Raw genomic sequence first — 15,709 nt, 5'->3', positions numbered from 1 at the left:
CACACACACACACACACACACACACACACACACACACACACACACACACACACACGAAAGTCTTTGGCAGGTTTTTGATGCCTTAAAGCTTCCCAATATCAATATTTCAAATTGTCCCTTTGTTTGTTACTCCAGGAGGTTTTTACACGCTGAGGCAATGCACCATAGTAAGATGGCTGAGAGGTATGCCTTTGTTTTGTTTTTGGACCTCAGGTGCATAGACTTGGTTTAATCATAATCCTTGTGTCACTCATCATTAGTCCATGCATGGCTCTCTTTTTTTCTTTTAGTTACTTAATTTAATTAGTTATTTTAAATGATGTTAATAAGCAGCCATGAACTTACCAAATAAAAGCTAGAATCTTGACAATAACCTACTTTACTCATATCATACCCTCTCCGCCCACAACCTGTCCCCCTTGCCTTCCTCCACCTGAGGTAACCATCATCCCTGTTTTCTTTTGTATATACTTTTTGTTGCCATCTATATGTACTCATAAAAAGTTATATTTTACAATTTTAGTTGCTTTTAATTTTATGAAAGAGTGTTATGCTGTCTGTAATTTGTTGGGAATGACTTTTTTTTCCACTTAATATTATATTGCTAAGATTTGACCATATTGTTGCATATGCCTTTATTTTATAACATAGATAAAATTAATTGTGAAAGAAGACGTGTGAAAGAACTTTCTGAACATGCAGGCCCTTCTCAAATATCAATGTTAGGAAAGAGGACATATGGATATGGAATTTCTTTTAGAATAATTCCAGGTATACTCCCTCAGAAAGTTTTCATGTATCCCTAGAGGTAAACATATCCAGGTTGAAGACCAGGTTGGGGCTGCTTAAGGGAATTTATAGATATTCTGGGCAAGTTTATTAACCTTTCCAAGCCTCAATTTTCTTATCTTTAAAATAGATATCATAGTAACTTCCCACTGGATTTTTTTATTAGGGTAAGAAGAAAATATTTATAAATCAAATATTTGTCTTTCTTTAAACAAAAGTTATTCTGCAGTGTTTCAATTTTGTGAAATTACACGAGGTAGAATTGTTTCAGAATTATGGATAACTTTGATAGTTGCTAGTTATTCAGAACTCTCAATGATGATTGATGAACCTGGATTACAATCTATTTTTGAAACTCCTCTGTAGCATCAGTTTAAGTCTAGAGCATTTGACTATAGAAGCAAATAAGAGGGTCTCAAAAAGTAAAAAGCTTGTACTAGAAGGTTTTTCGCAAATTTATGTCCTAGCCTTTGCTACTTTTTAATTCCGTGTCTAGTTTCTGCAAGTGGCATATTTTTCACCTTTTTTTTTCCATGTCCTATTCAATGTATGTTGTACTATGATAAAAACTGGCTTTAAAAGATTGCACCAAGGCTAATAGTAACCTATTTTTGTGAACATACATTCTTCATTCATAGTTTTAATAAGTTATTATTCATTGATTATCCAGAAGCCACAGAAAAATAGTTTGTCTGTATAGGTGAAGCCCTGAAGGAGGGAGGCGTTAAGGGTGATTTGTGTTGGAGGAGTTTACAAAGCCTGTGTGTGAAATCTTCAAGAATAACTTGTGGGGGAGCGGGGGTGGCAGCTTTGGGGCTATGTAGTAAATATATTATCATTTTGTTGTTGTTGTTGTTAAGAAATGCCATGGACAAACAGTTTAATACTTTTTTTTCCAGCCTTCCTTTATGGCAAGATTGTCATGAGTTATGGAGTAAAAAGCGAAGAAGACAGAAGCAGATGGGCATGACTGATGATGTTTCTACAGTTAAAGCCCCCAGAAAGGACTTGTCTCTGGGCATGGATGACAGCAGAACTAACACGCCTCAGGGTGTGCTGCCGTCTTCACAACTGAAATCTCAGGGCAACTCGAATGTAGCACCTGGTCAGTAATGCTTCCATGGGTTGATCTTCTTCATGTTGTTTTGTGGCTGACGTTAATTATATTGCTGTAGTGTTAAAGCACTTGTGGCTAAAAGTTGAACACTGAATTCAACATTTCCTTGTTATTCGATTGTGCCAGTACAGAGGTTTCACTGCTACCGGCACCACAATATTAAGCAATCTCAAGGTGAGATTAATTTATAAAGAAGGCATCAAATTACATATGATTAGTGATGGGTCAGCTTTCCCTGTCTTCTTTTTTCCCCTAGTGCAAGAGTCAGTAGGTCTTTTACTGACACTATTCTGTGAGGCACAGCATTCAGTGTCTGTGGATGCTTTTCAGGAGTAAGAAGAAAGATAAAGGAAAACAGCCCGGAATCAGAGTAGAAGCTCTTTCACACTGTTTGTAATGTCCTCAGGTTACTTTTAATATATTTCCCAATATATTATAGAATCTCAGACTGGAATCTGATATTGTGCCAGAAGTGACTTGAAGTATGATAAAGAAGGGTATTTTGGGGAAAGTTAAATTTCTTCGTCTGACTCAATCTGTTGTAAGAGTAAGCTTCTTCACGAGGAGCCAACCTCTTCAATGTTGTCAGAAGTGCGGTTAAATTCATTCTCTCACTTAGTTAACGACTTTAAAAAAAATGGAATCCACTCCTTCATTTTGCCTCATGAATCCAGCAAGCATTCAGCTTTAATGTTTTTGTGAAGACAGAGATGATAAGAAATAAATACATGTATGTGTGGAGGTGGTGTTTTATTAAACATGAAAAATAGCCGAGCACTTATTAAGAGATGAGTAAGTATTGACTGCTCAGTTAGTTGATTAAAACAGATCTGTGGATCAGATTGAACTTTTGGTGGTTAAATATAGAGTAGATTAGCTGAGAAAGCTTGAGAAAGATTACCTTAATGCTTTCCCATGTAGTCTACAAGCTTAGAGTTGACCTTGGTCAGACTACATTAAAGTGCTAATACATGTTACTTTAAAAACCAAAATTAATTGTTATTTGTTGTTCAAAAGTATTCTTCAGAGTTTCTTGAAATAGTGAATTCCCCTTGTACATGAAAATATTTGATGTATATGTAGCTTAGGAGAAAAAATGTTCATTTGTTGTACAAAGTGAGGGCTGTCTATATCAAGTTCAGTATTATTTCTCTTCATGGTAAAACTATGTAAAATTTGGAGAAAGACAGAAGCAACAAGAAGTTTTCTTGGTTTGTGTTTATGTCACCTGTTTTATATACCATCCACTACTGAAAAAGGATTTGAGATGGTTGTAACAGGAAATTTGGATGGTGGTCACTTGTCCCAGGCAACAGTTGTCATATTCCTTAATAAGACTACCAGGTGTTTATTTCTGCTTCTCTTCATGGAACTGATGTCCTTATTCCACTAGGAAGCCTAGTGGAATAGAGGGTAATTATTTCACTCTATTTTAGCTGATAAAAAAATTCTGGGCTCATTTTGTTATTGTTTCTTAGCTTTGCATATTTACAACTCTGTTAATTTTAGAATGTCATTTTATCCCTCCCTCCCTCCTTCTCTTCTCTTTTCAAACTGTCAGTATTAAGAAGTGAGGCTTCTAGTTTTTTGAAATAGGAATGAATCCTCTTTGCTCCATTTTCTCCATCAATAAGTGCCATGAAATAAAAATGCCCCTTCTGTGTAGATGAGACACCACAGTTAAAGTGTACTTCTCTGAGCTCACATGGAGACTACCTCTGTTAATAGAGACATGAAAGGGAAAATGAGGAAAACTGGCATTTGGGGTGTAGCAAACAAGCATGGTTCCTTATTAATACCTGCGGATCACAAGGAGAACTTGCAAGAGTTTGTTTTGAATTATTCTAAAAATATTAAGAAGTAATAAAAAGTATATCAAACTATATAAAGAGAGAATATATTTAAAAAAGCATTAATCATCACTTTTTCATCTTGGAGTACTATTAGTCTGTCATCTGTGGTTATGGAAATTGCTTATCAGTATCTGTATTATCACTTAGCATATATAGTATTATGTACATTTGAGCCTTGTTGTTACGTATGACTCAGATAAACTTGCACAAGAACCTACGTAAACCATCACAAGTCTAAACTGAAAATTAGAAAAAGAAAAACAACTGTTTTCGTGGTCATGAATTAATGCCACCTTATATGTACATGATAAGCATGCTTCTGTAGGAGTTCCTAATTTACCAAGAGTGCTTAACTTTAAAAATAAGAAGTTTGAATAAAAGACATTATATCAGACAGTCTACAAAATCCCAGTTTTAATTTACTGCAAAGATAAGGTTAGGTTTTTAGAAAATACGTGTTATTTTATATAAGCAGTACAGGGAGTGGTTAAGAGTTCAGACTCTGGGGACTTCCCTGGTGGCGCATTGGTTAAGAATCCGCCTGCCAATGCAGGGGACACGGGTTCGAGCCCTGGTCCGGGAAGATCCCACGTGCCACAGAGCAACTAAGCCCGTGTGCCACAACTACTGAGCCTGTGCTCTAGAGCCCGCGAGCCACAGCTACTGTAGTCTGCGCACCTAGAGCCCGTGCTCCACAACAGGAGAAGCCACCACAATGAGAAGCCCGCGCACCGCAACTAGAGAAAGCCCACACGCAGCAGTGAAGACCCCAAACAGCCAAAAATAAATAAATAAAATAAATAAATTTATTTAAAAAAAAAAGTTCAGACTCTTGGAATCAGAATACCTGGGTTCAAATCTCAACTCTGCCACTTACAGAGTTTGTGACCTTGAGCAAGTTATTTAGTCACTCTGGATGTCAGTTTCTTCAGTAAAAAAAAAAATGGGGCCAATAATAAAGCATGCCTTATAAGGTGGTTGTGAGGAGTAAAGGATATAAAATGCTCAGAAAGGAACCTAAAATTATAGTCGTCATTGTCGTCGTCATCATCATGATCATCATCCAGTGCCCATTCTCAGGTGCTATTTCCTGGTCATGTCTATAGTATGGGGTTCTAATGGTGGTCTTGGTTTTCCTTTCAAAGTATTTACCCTTAAAGATAATTTATTCAAAAGGGACTGCAGTTCTTTTTCTTTTTTGTTTTATGTGCCGTTACATCTTAAATGTACATGAAATTGAACTAGAAAGAGATTCCCTTTTCACAGTATTTCTCAAACACTGTCCCACGAATGTACATTTTAATAGGGTAATACAGAGCCATTCTGTGGGGTGGGGAGAGCTGTGAATCATGGCAATTCTAATTAATACACGTTTTGTCTTTAGTAAAAACAGGCCCTGGACAGCAGTTAAACCACAGTGAATTGGCAATCCTACTAAACCTACTACAAACTAAAACAAGTGTTAGTGTGGCTGATTTTGTCCAAGTGTTGAACATTAAGGTAAACTCTGAGACTCAACAGCAGCTAAATAAAATAAACCTTCCTGCTGGAATTTTGGCAACAGGTGAAAAACAGACAGATCCATCAACACCACAACAGGAGTCTTCGAAACCGCTGGGAGGAATTCAGCCTTCTTCTCAGAACGTCCAGCCTAAAGTGGAGACTGATGCTGCCCAGGCGGCTGTGCAGAGCGCATTTGCAGTTCTGTTGACTCAGTTAATAAAGGCTCAGCAGTCAAAGCAGAAAGATGTGCTACTGGAAGAGAGGGAAAATGGATCGGGACATGAAGCGTCATTACAACTCAGGCCACCTCCAGAACCTAGCACTCCGGTGTCGGGTGAGTGTACAGATAGCAGACCACTAACACGGCTGCGTTCACACTGTTTTCTTGCTGTTGATGATTAGCTATAATGCGTAGTGTTTAGTAGCTTTGCTAGGAGAGGTCCTGAAAATTCTCAGGTCACTGGTTATAGGTTGGTTTCTTAGTCCGTGTACTCCTAGGAGTTGATTCTTTAACGAATTATCTGTGGGTGATAGAACTCATGAATGCTATCAATGTTTCTCATGTGAACCTATGGTTAAGAAATAATCTTTCACTCCAGTTGCAGCAGGGTGATTGACCAAGGCAGAAACTTTATGTATACAGTAGCTTTTGTTCTTCAGGCAGTAAATAGGTACATGTGAGATGCCTTTGAAAAGTCAAATACAACAAAATTTTTCTGTCACCATAGACTCAAATGGTAGCAGGCGATATTTTAATACTTACATATACCTTCTTCTTTTTCATTTGACTTTTGGGTTGTTTTTGTTTGGTTGGTTGGGTTTTTTTGTTTGTTTTGTGTGTGTGTGTGTGTGTGTGTGTGTGTGTGTGTGTGTTTTGCCGGAGATATAACTTCTAATGCTCTTTAGAAAACATTAACTATTTTGAAATTTTTGTTTTCTATGGTAACTTTCGACTTTTTTTGCCTTGTTTCACTTAGGGCAAGATGACCTCATCCAGCACCAAGACATGAGGATATTGGAGCTCACGCCAGAACCAGATCGGCCTCGTATTCTGCCTCCTGATCAGCGACCTCCTGAGCCACCTGAACCACCGCCAGTCACTGAAGAAGATCTAGATTATCGGACAGAAAACCAGCGTGTACCCACCACTAGTTCTTCGTTAACTGACCCTCATGCTGGAGTGAAAGCAGCCCTGTTACAGCTACTTGCTCAGCATCAGCCCCAGGATGATCCCAAAAGAGAAAGTGGTATTGACTACCAAGCAGGAGACACTTATATGCCCCCTTCAGACTACAAGGACAATTTTGGATCCTCTTCTTTCTCTTCTGCTCCTTATGTGAGCAGTGATGGTCTAGGAGGCGCTTCTGCTCCACCATTGGAACGACGTAGCTTCATTGGAAACTCAGATATTCAGTCCTTGGATAACTACAGTACTACTTCATCTCATTCTGGTGGTCCACCTCAGCCTTCTGCCTTTTCCGAGTCATTTCCCAGTTCAGTAGCTGGATATGGAGACATTTACCTCAATACAGGTCCCATGTTGTTTAGTGGAGACAAGGACCATAGATTTGAATATAGCCATGGCCCCATTGCAGTCCTGGCAAACAGCAGTGACCCTTCCACAGGGCCAGAGAGTACTCATCCTTTGCCAGCAAAGATGCACAACTATAACTATGGTGGTAACTTACAGGAAAACCCAGGTGGCCCTGGCCTCATGCATGGACAGACCTGGACTTCTCCTGCCCAAGGACCTGGGTATTCACAAGGATACAGGGGACACATTAGCACATCAGCTGGCAGAGGTCGAGGCAGAGGGTTACCATACTGAGTATCTGTTTTTCCTCAGGCACATCATTTTTATCTGGAAAGACTTTTCTAGCTGCAGTTTAAGGCAGCGATCCAAGAGACTTGAATAATATTAATTCAACAACAGCTTTATTTTTATGTGGAAAAGGGTCTTGCATACAATAGTTTAAAAAAAAAAGACAAAAACTTTGCTTAAATTCATGCTGTTCTAAAAAACTAGATCTATTGATTGTACATCTTCACAAATTCTAGTTAACAATTTTATTTTGTATTCTTGCAGTTTTAAGTGGATGCTAATCTTAGGGACATAAAAGTCTTTTATGGCCCTCTTGCAGATCTTCTGAACTATGCACATTTGTGCTTTTTTGTAAGTTTGGACCAACTTTTATGTAACAAACAACCAACCCCTCCCCGCCTCCAGTTTTACAACAATCAGAAAGGGCACTGATTTATTTGGTATTTTTCTTTTTACAAAGCTACCTTTAGTCAAAGGTCACTGTCAGTCTTTGCACCTGCTTTCAGTGTTATTGTGAAAGGTGTAATTTGTGCTCATTTCAGAAAATAAAACACAACCTTTCTCTTGATGCAACAGTTTTATAAAAAAAAAATGGTCAACGTTATTTTTGTTTTATTTTGCAGATTATCATAGCCTAGCAAAATGCATTCAAATGAAATAGCGGGTTTTATATGAAAAATATGGGTGGGGTGGGGAGGGTAAGTAAGTGCCTTAACAGGTAAGCCTAAGGTCTGAGAAAGTAGTTAACCTTTACGCCCATTTGTCTTCTAAAGGGAATCAATGCATTGTATTGAAGAGGCAGGGAGCTCTCAAGTGTCTAGGGGCTGCCTGCTGGGTTCCTCTTAGGTTCATTCCCTCTGCCTATCACACTTTCTCCTTTTCTTTGGGTTGTGTTACCTTCCACTACCACCTTCTCTTGATAGGGGAGTGAGAGCAAAGAAAGGGAGTCCAACTCCCAACAGCATTTTTTGTTACTTCTGAGAACAAGTTCTGAAAAATGTCATTTAAATGGTTGAAAATAATAGCTAAATGAGAATTTCAGAGTACCATTTTCTTTCAGGCTGCCACATTGTCCTTGTTTCCTTTTGCCATGCATAATTGGAGGGCAGTAGCATAGAAACAAGGCTTAATAACAGAATTGGCATAATTCTGTTAAAGTTCATGGGGGGAGGGATGGCGAACACCTTATTTTAAGTTATACAGTTGCCATTTTAAGACAAAGTTAACTGTTCATTTTACTCGTTAACTAGAAACATTGCTTAGGTTGAATTTACTGAAGTAAAAAGAAAAAGTAGTGTAAAAAAACCCTCTTATTCTCTCTCCTCTCACTTCCTACGAGGTTTACTACAACTTCTTCTGCCACACCTAGAGTAACTTTATTTTAGTTCATTTTAGAGTGATGGATAACCCTTATTTCAACTGTAATGGTGTCAAGTTTAACTAACTTGGTGTGTGCACTCAAACACACATACCATTATAATAATCCTAGAAAGGAACCAAAGGTAAATAACCAGTGTTGCCATTAGCACGAAATGGCAAAACAGACTCTGGAAAGGAGAGCTGTGCCAACTCATCGTTTGTTTTAACTGTTCTCCCGGTAACTTATTTTTTGATTGGAATCTTAAATTGGAACAACTGTTATCAAATGGAAATGGCTCCAGTTCTAAAGTCAGTCTTTTAATCCTGTGCTCTCTATCTGACTTGTGAACCTTCATTTCAAAACAGTACATGGGAAGCATTATAGTTTGGTAACAGAATAGTTTCAAGTTAATAATTCACCATTTTACTGCTATAAAATGAGTTGATGTCTTTTGATGGAATTTTTTTTGTTGTTGGGGAGAAAGAAATGAATGGAAGAAAAATTATTTTTCTTTTATTTGAATATTGAATACTAACAACTTATAATAAAACTACATTGCAGGAAGTGAAGAAATATTTTGAAATTTAGCAAAATAGCTACAGTATTCAAGTATCTGGAATTTTAATATGGTGAGTCTTAGAGCTTTAGACTTTCCTATAAGTGACAGTATCTAAGTTATTCTTAATAGTCACACTTGATAATTCTGCTGACCGTAGCAGCTAACCTAAAATTGAAGATATTTATGTGACATGAATAGCCTGTGTTTTAAAAATTAAATATTTTATATAAAATTGAACTGTGTTTGGATAGTTTTTCCTAACATTTCAGTTATGTATTTATGTTGGGAGAGTGGCTGGGAGGACAAGGAAATTGTTGCTTGAAATTGAAGATTTGAACTATAGCTCCTAATATTACCCTAAGACAGTATTGATTGTGAGACAACAGTATTTTAGGCACTAGTTAGGAAAAGTGTTGCCAGTTAAACCACAAGTCAAGGGTAAGATACATCAATTGTAATATACTTCCCAAGTTCAGAGATGTTATTATATGAAAGAATGTTTCTTAAAATTGATGAAATATGGTAGTAAAACTCAATGCATCCTTTCATATCATTTAATACTTAAGTAAATTTGGATTAATGAAAAGAACAGGGTTGGGAAATCACTAATTCTGTATGTTATAATAACTGCAGTAATCACTGAGTATTCTTGGGTGAAATTTAAGGAACATAAAATGTTACTTAAGTTTTTTTTGAAAGAAACAGGTAAGTCAGGTTGCAAATGAGAAGATGAAAATAGAAAAAGATTGGACCTACCAAAAGAAGAATATGTTTATTATCTCCCATGTGAAATTCCCTTATGTATTTCTAGATACAGCAGCTTTTTCTGCATGCAACTCATGTTTCCCAAGTCTTCAATCCATTATTTGTTGGAGAGTTGCTGTCACCCATGAAATTTTAAGACTCATTTTAAGGGTTTATTGATTAAAATAGTTTGTGGAATGTGAGTTAAGATAGTGCTCTAGGGCTTCCCTGGTGGCGCAGTGGTTGAGAGTCCGCCTGCCGATGCAGGGGACACCGGTTTGTGCCCTGGTCCGGGAAGATCCCACATGCCACGGAGCGGCTGGGCCCGTGAGCCATGGCCGCTGAGCCTGCGCGTCTGGAGCCTGTGCTCCGCAACGGGAGAGGCCACAACAGTGAGAGGCCCGCGTACCGCAAAAAAAAAAAAAAAAAAAAGGCTTCAGAAAAAACAGGGAAATAAAATTTTAGAAAACTTAATTAGGAGCCTGTAGAGGCTGTTTGTTTCATATATGGATAGTCTTTAAAAAGGAGGTGCCTCATTTTCTTTTTTAAAACAATGGTTACCTAAATATCTAACAATTAGATAATAAGACTGAATCTTTCACTTAAACATTTTTTCTGTTTGTAGGAGTAAGGTCCGTATCAGCAGGCCTGCAAACAAACACTGCTTTTAAATTCTTTCAAGTTCTTATAGTTTTAATCGGTTTTATAAGGGGAGAAATGGTTTGTTACTTACCAAAGGCCTCTCCAGATAATTTCTTAAACTGTTTCTAGTTTAATTAAAAATAAAAGCTATTAAGATAAAAGCTATCAAGGGATCCAGTTGAAGGTGGGGAAAACAAAATTTTGATCATACGGGAAAAGAACTTGCTCTTTGAATTGTGTAGACTAACACTTTGTGGGTCTTATTCCTTTCACCATATCAAATGTCCCATTAAAAAAAATTTTTCTTACTGAAAATGCCATATTGAAAATGAGGCTCTGTAGTGAATCACACTTTAATTTTTTTCACAATTAAGTTAATTTGTTGTAAAGGTGTGCTTTTTTGCAAGAATTTTTAGTAAAGTCTCATAACTCCTAAATCTAATGTGTTTAATATAAGCCATTTGTTTAACAAAAGAAAAAAGACTGTATTTGATAGTCTGTAAATAAACTGCCCTAAAAATCCAGGCTATTTTTATCCTTGTTTTCTTCTTGCTCATATACAGAACAGACTCTTAGAAATAATCTTATCTGATGAGGATAAGCACTTGTTACAACCGCTGTGTCATGCTTTATAGACAACACTTTAAACCTGGAACCCTTCTTTTTTACTTTTTGTACATATTCAAAAATGTAGGAACACATCCAGAGATAACCACCATTAATATTTTGCATGTGTTGGATGTCTTTTCTTACAACAGTGGGATTATACTGCCCATAGCTTTGTAATTAGAGTTTTTCATTTAATAATATTTTGTGAACATCCTTCTATGTCAGTAATTAAATTCCGTCCTCTTTTAGTGATTGTAAATTACTCCTTTATAGAAGAACCAAAACTTAACAATTCCTCATTGCTGGACACAAAATATTTCTAACTTTTCTGTTATAAATAACAATGTGAGGAAAATCTGCTTAAGTACAAACACACAAATGTACGTTATTTCCTTGGAGTTGCTGACCTAAAGAGTGCCCATCTAAACTTTTGCTATATCCATATTGCCCTCAGGAAAGGTTTGCAAGTTTTACATTCCTATTACTTTCCCTTTTCATTTAGTTATGCTGGGTATTTAAGCATTTTAAATCTTTGCCATTTTGACAGGTGAGAAGTCATCTTGTTTTAATTTATATTTCTCTGATTACTAGTGAAATTTATATACATGCTAGCTGGATGTCTTTTGTGTATTAACTATTCATATGTTTAGTTATTAGGTATTTCCTCTGTTGCTTTGAAGAGCTTTTTATAGAAGGTACGTAGCCCTTTGTGAACTATAATCTTAAAAATACTGTGTGGTGTGTTTTGATAAAGGAAAATTTAATAGTTACATGTAGTCGAATCTATTCTTTTCCTTCTGGTTTCTCCTTAGAAAAGTTTTCCGTAGCCCAAGGTTATTTTACTTTTTACACAATTTTATTTTACTTCCCTGGCTTTCTGCTTTTACACTTAATTCTAAACTGTTCTAGAATTTATTTTGCTAAATGCTGTGAGGTAAGGATCCAACTTTATACTTTTTCTGAATGGCTATACTAACTATGCCAACAGTATTTGTTAAATAGTTCATCCTATCCATAGTTTTAAAATGTCATCTGTCTTATTTGGGTCTGTTTCTGGGCTTTTCAGTTATGTTCCACCCGGATCTTTCTCTTCTGGTTAGAAGTACATTTGTATTGGATCTTCATAAACTACGTGTAGCACATATCAGGCCACAGTATTTGTTTTAAGATGGAACATAATTTAATTGTCCATTGTTTCAAAGCTTGTCTATTTCTGCCTGTTTTTCCTTGGGACTTCCTGAATCACTTTGATCACTTTCACCGAGTATCCTTTTAGGATTTTAACTAGAAACATACTGTTTAAATTAGTGTGGGGTTTTTTTGTTGTTTTTGTTTGGGTTGGTGGTTTTTTGCATGTTCCTTATTAAAAGTTCTGAAAGTTTCCTTACTGTAGTTCTGATATGTTGGTTTTTTTAAGAGTTTCCAAAAATTTGTTGTTGTTGTTGCTTCTAGAAATGGGCTCTTCATATTGTTATAAATAATATAATATTTTAAACTAGTCTGCTTATATAGGAAAGCTGTCATTTTTAAAAAACTGGCCACATTACTTCTATTATTTCTAACAGTTTTCAGTTGATTGAATATGATGATGGGCATTCCTGTTTCTGATTTTATGAACGTCTTAATTTTTTAGTATTTCACTCATGTATAATCTAAGCTATAGATTAGAAATAGAATAGTTTATTATGTTAAGAATATTCATGAAGCCCATTTATCAGGATTAGATGTTAAATTTTTTAAAATGCTTTTTCATTGTAAAGCATTTTCTCCTTTGATCTATTGATGATAGGCACCAGTTATATTAGTAGAATCTAATACTGAGCCATTCATTAGAAATACTGCTGTATTCTATTGGCTAACCCTGTATTTAGTATTTTGTAGTTATGTTTATTTATGAGAGGTAAGTCTGGTTTTAATTAACAGGTTTTGATAGTGTTACAGAAGAAACTGGAAAACTTGTGTTTTATTTGATTTAGAATGGCTTATATGTCCTGAGAATTTTTTTTTTTTGAAGTTGATGCTGTTTTATTTATATCCAAATACACCTGACTTTTTTCTTGAAGGTGATTCTTTCACTGTTTCTCCATTTCCTCATGTGTCCTTGATCTTTTCAGGGTTCTGTTTCTCGAGTAAATGTTGGTAATTTTATTTTTTCTGAAATTCATCATATAGTCCATCTTATATTTAAAATGTTTTTAGCATACAGTTGTACTTAATAATCTCAGTGTTTTAAAAACATTATCATCTATTGTTACATATCCTTTGTGTGTTTTTTCTCTTTTCCCTGATTGGACTAGTTAGGATTTGCCCCATTCTACCTCTGTCCTCTCACCACCAGGGAATAAAAATCTATCATATACTTCTCATTTATTTTAACAATTTGATTTTGATTCTTTTCTTCTACTTCCCTTATTTATCCCTACCTCTTGAGTTGAATAATTGGTCCATTTGTCTTTCTTCCTTCTAATTCTAAAAGAAACCATTTTAATGCTATGAATTCTCTGATTATTTCTTTGCTTCCATCCAGTAGGTTAAGAATGTTGTGTTTTCAGAATATTTAGTGGCTGCAAATTTGATTGCTTGTTTGATCCAAGGATTATTTAGAATAGTGTGTTTCAATTTCCAGGTCGTTGGATATATTTTATTTTTTTGTTAATAACAGATTTTCTATTACATATAGGCAGTATATGTAGTCTGCTTTGAGGAATTTATTAAGGATTTCTTTTTAGCCTGCCAAGCAAATAAAATTTGTAAATATTTCTTTAGGGTAAGTATGTCATTTGATACAATTTGTCACATAAGCATTAAATCAATATTATTAAACACTGGTAAGCTTCTCTATATCTTTACTTATTTCTCAAGGAGTGAGAAATGTAAAATAAATTCTTATACTGCTATTACATATTTTTCCTTATATGTCTAATTCTTTTTGCTTTATATATTTAGTGCTATATTCACCACATACAGGTTCATAACTACTTAATCTCTGTTCCATTTATTCAAGCTTTTAAAACTTTAAATTCTACTAGGTCCAGTTTTAATATTACTACAATTGGTCTTTCTGTGAGTTTATTTCACACTCTCTCTGCTTGCCCACCCCCCCCTTTTTTTTTTAATGCTACCTTGCTGGCTTTGTTTTTAATCTTTTGCTAAAACTGGTTTTCTTTTTCTCTTTTTTAGAAATTTGTATTTTGAGGCTTTCTGTTGATTTGTAATGTGTATACAGACTTTTCTACTCAGATTTAAATATTTCAAAGACATACACCTATTTCTTGAATGAATAACTTCAGAAGTTATATAAGAGTTGCTATAGACTGTCTCCTATAAAAAGGTTGCCAAATCAGTCACCAAAAAGAGGAATGGGATTACCATGACTGACTTAGACCAGGGTTGAAGGAATGTTGTAGAGTCACTTGTAATTATTATTAGGCATTCATCTAAAAAAAAAGGCTGACAAAGTAAGGATCAGTGTTCTTGGATGTTAAAAACATGATTGTAAACAAACAAAAAAGTGGATGGGCTGTAAAATAGAATATCCACAGCTGAAGATCAAATTAGTGAGCCTGAATATCAAGCTGAGTGATGCTGGGAATGATCCTCCCTAAAATTCACTACTAAAAAATTAAAAGTTTAAAGGGAAAATTGAGAAATGGAGGCTAGATCTAGATATCCCAATATTCATCTGATAGGAGTTGCAAAAAGAGAGAACAGGTAGAATGGAGATAGATAAACAAAGAAATACTAGAAGAAAACTTTCCAGAGTTGAAAAAGACATGAATCTTGTATTGAAGAGGTCCATGGAATGCAAAGCAAGATATATGATGAGGGTCACACTTGATATACGTCAAAATAATATCTCAGAATTTTAAATTTTATTGGAACTTTACATTTATTTGTTGTATACTGAGAAAATAAAAACAGATTGTCTGCAAAAGACAGAGAACCATACTGGCACCACACCCCCTCACCATTAACACTGGATGCTATAAGTTTCTGCAAAGTCTAAGGGAAACAACTTTGACCTTAGAATTCCATCCTCAGTGTGTTAGGGAATAGTGGTGTTCCCTCGGCCTTCTTGCTTTGACTGAAATCTAGCTCTTCCCTGAGGGGACTGACTGCCCTGCGGCCTTCTCAAGTGATGGCTGTTTTTCTCCCTTGGACCACTGGGCCTGGAATCTAGTTACTAAAGTGTCCTTTTTGATGCTCATTTTCACTTTCAGACTGTTCTTGTTGATGCCTTAAAACTATGGAGATTTGCCCCTTGTGTCATCAGACTGCTTCACTCATGCCTCCCTGCTGCAGTTATTTACTGACCTCTGACTTGTCCTTCCCCTTTCACCCTCCCCACCATTCTTTGAAGATTTTAATTCCTGGCTCACTATCACTGTGTCCTATTTCTATCTTGATTTCAGCATCCGTGTGGATGATCCTTAAAATCTTGGCTTCTCTGTTTCTCTGCCGCTCCTCCAATGGTCTTATCCTCTACCTCATCTCAGCTACTCATGTCCCTGTCATACCCTCGACTTTATGGCCACGAGTTCCATGACCCCTGCAAACCTCAATTCAAGCACACTACTTACCCTACGCTGGAACGCCCTCCCCCCACCCAAGTTTGCAGCCCACTCTAATACTCGGACTCCAACCACCTTTCTCACTCCCTTATACACATCTGCAACTGCCTTGTCACGCTCTTGCTTTCCTGTATTCATGT

At 36.2% G+C, this 15,709-nt stretch overlaps 2 protein-coding genes across 4 annotated transcripts in view; one reads left to right on the top strand and one right to left on the bottom strand.

Moving 5' to 3' along the window:
* Window positions 1-7,667, top strand: part of CDK13 (cyclin dependent kinase 13) — a 112,188-nt gene extending 104,521 nt beyond the window's left edge. The window contains exons 12-14 of one of the 2 annotated variants that reach the window (XM_029233717.1): window positions 1,689-1,894; window positions 5,324-5,596; window positions 6,240-7,667. In XM_029233717.1, the coding sequence (XP_029089550.1) occupies window positions 1,689-1,894; window positions 5,324-5,596; window positions 6,240-7,090 (1,330 nt within the window). In that variant the 3' untranslated portion in view covers window positions 7,091-7,667. Of the gene's footprint in view, window positions 1-1,688; window positions 1,895-5,143; window positions 5,597-6,239 lie in introns of both variants that reach the window. The other variant, XM_029233716.1, reaches the window with a different exon arrangement.
* The window catches only part of MPLKIP (M-phase specific PLK1 interacting protein), a 58,593-nt gene that overhangs the window by 26,453 nt on the left and 16,431 nt on the right, over window positions 1-15,709 (bottom strand). The window lies entirely within an intron of this gene.

Source organism: Monodon monoceros, unplaced genomic scaffold (assembly GCF_005190385.1).
Source record: "Monodon monoceros isolate NGI ecotype Baffin Bay Population unplaced genomic scaffold, NGI_Narwhal_1 Super_Scaffold_2, whole genome shotgun sequence".
Taxonomy (NCBI): Eukaryota; Metazoa; Chordata; class Mammalia; order Artiodactyla; family Monodontidae; genus Monodon; species Monodon monoceros.
The sequence above is the reverse complement of the archived record's forward strand: the minus strand, read 5'-3'. Positions and strand labels throughout refer to the sequence as shown.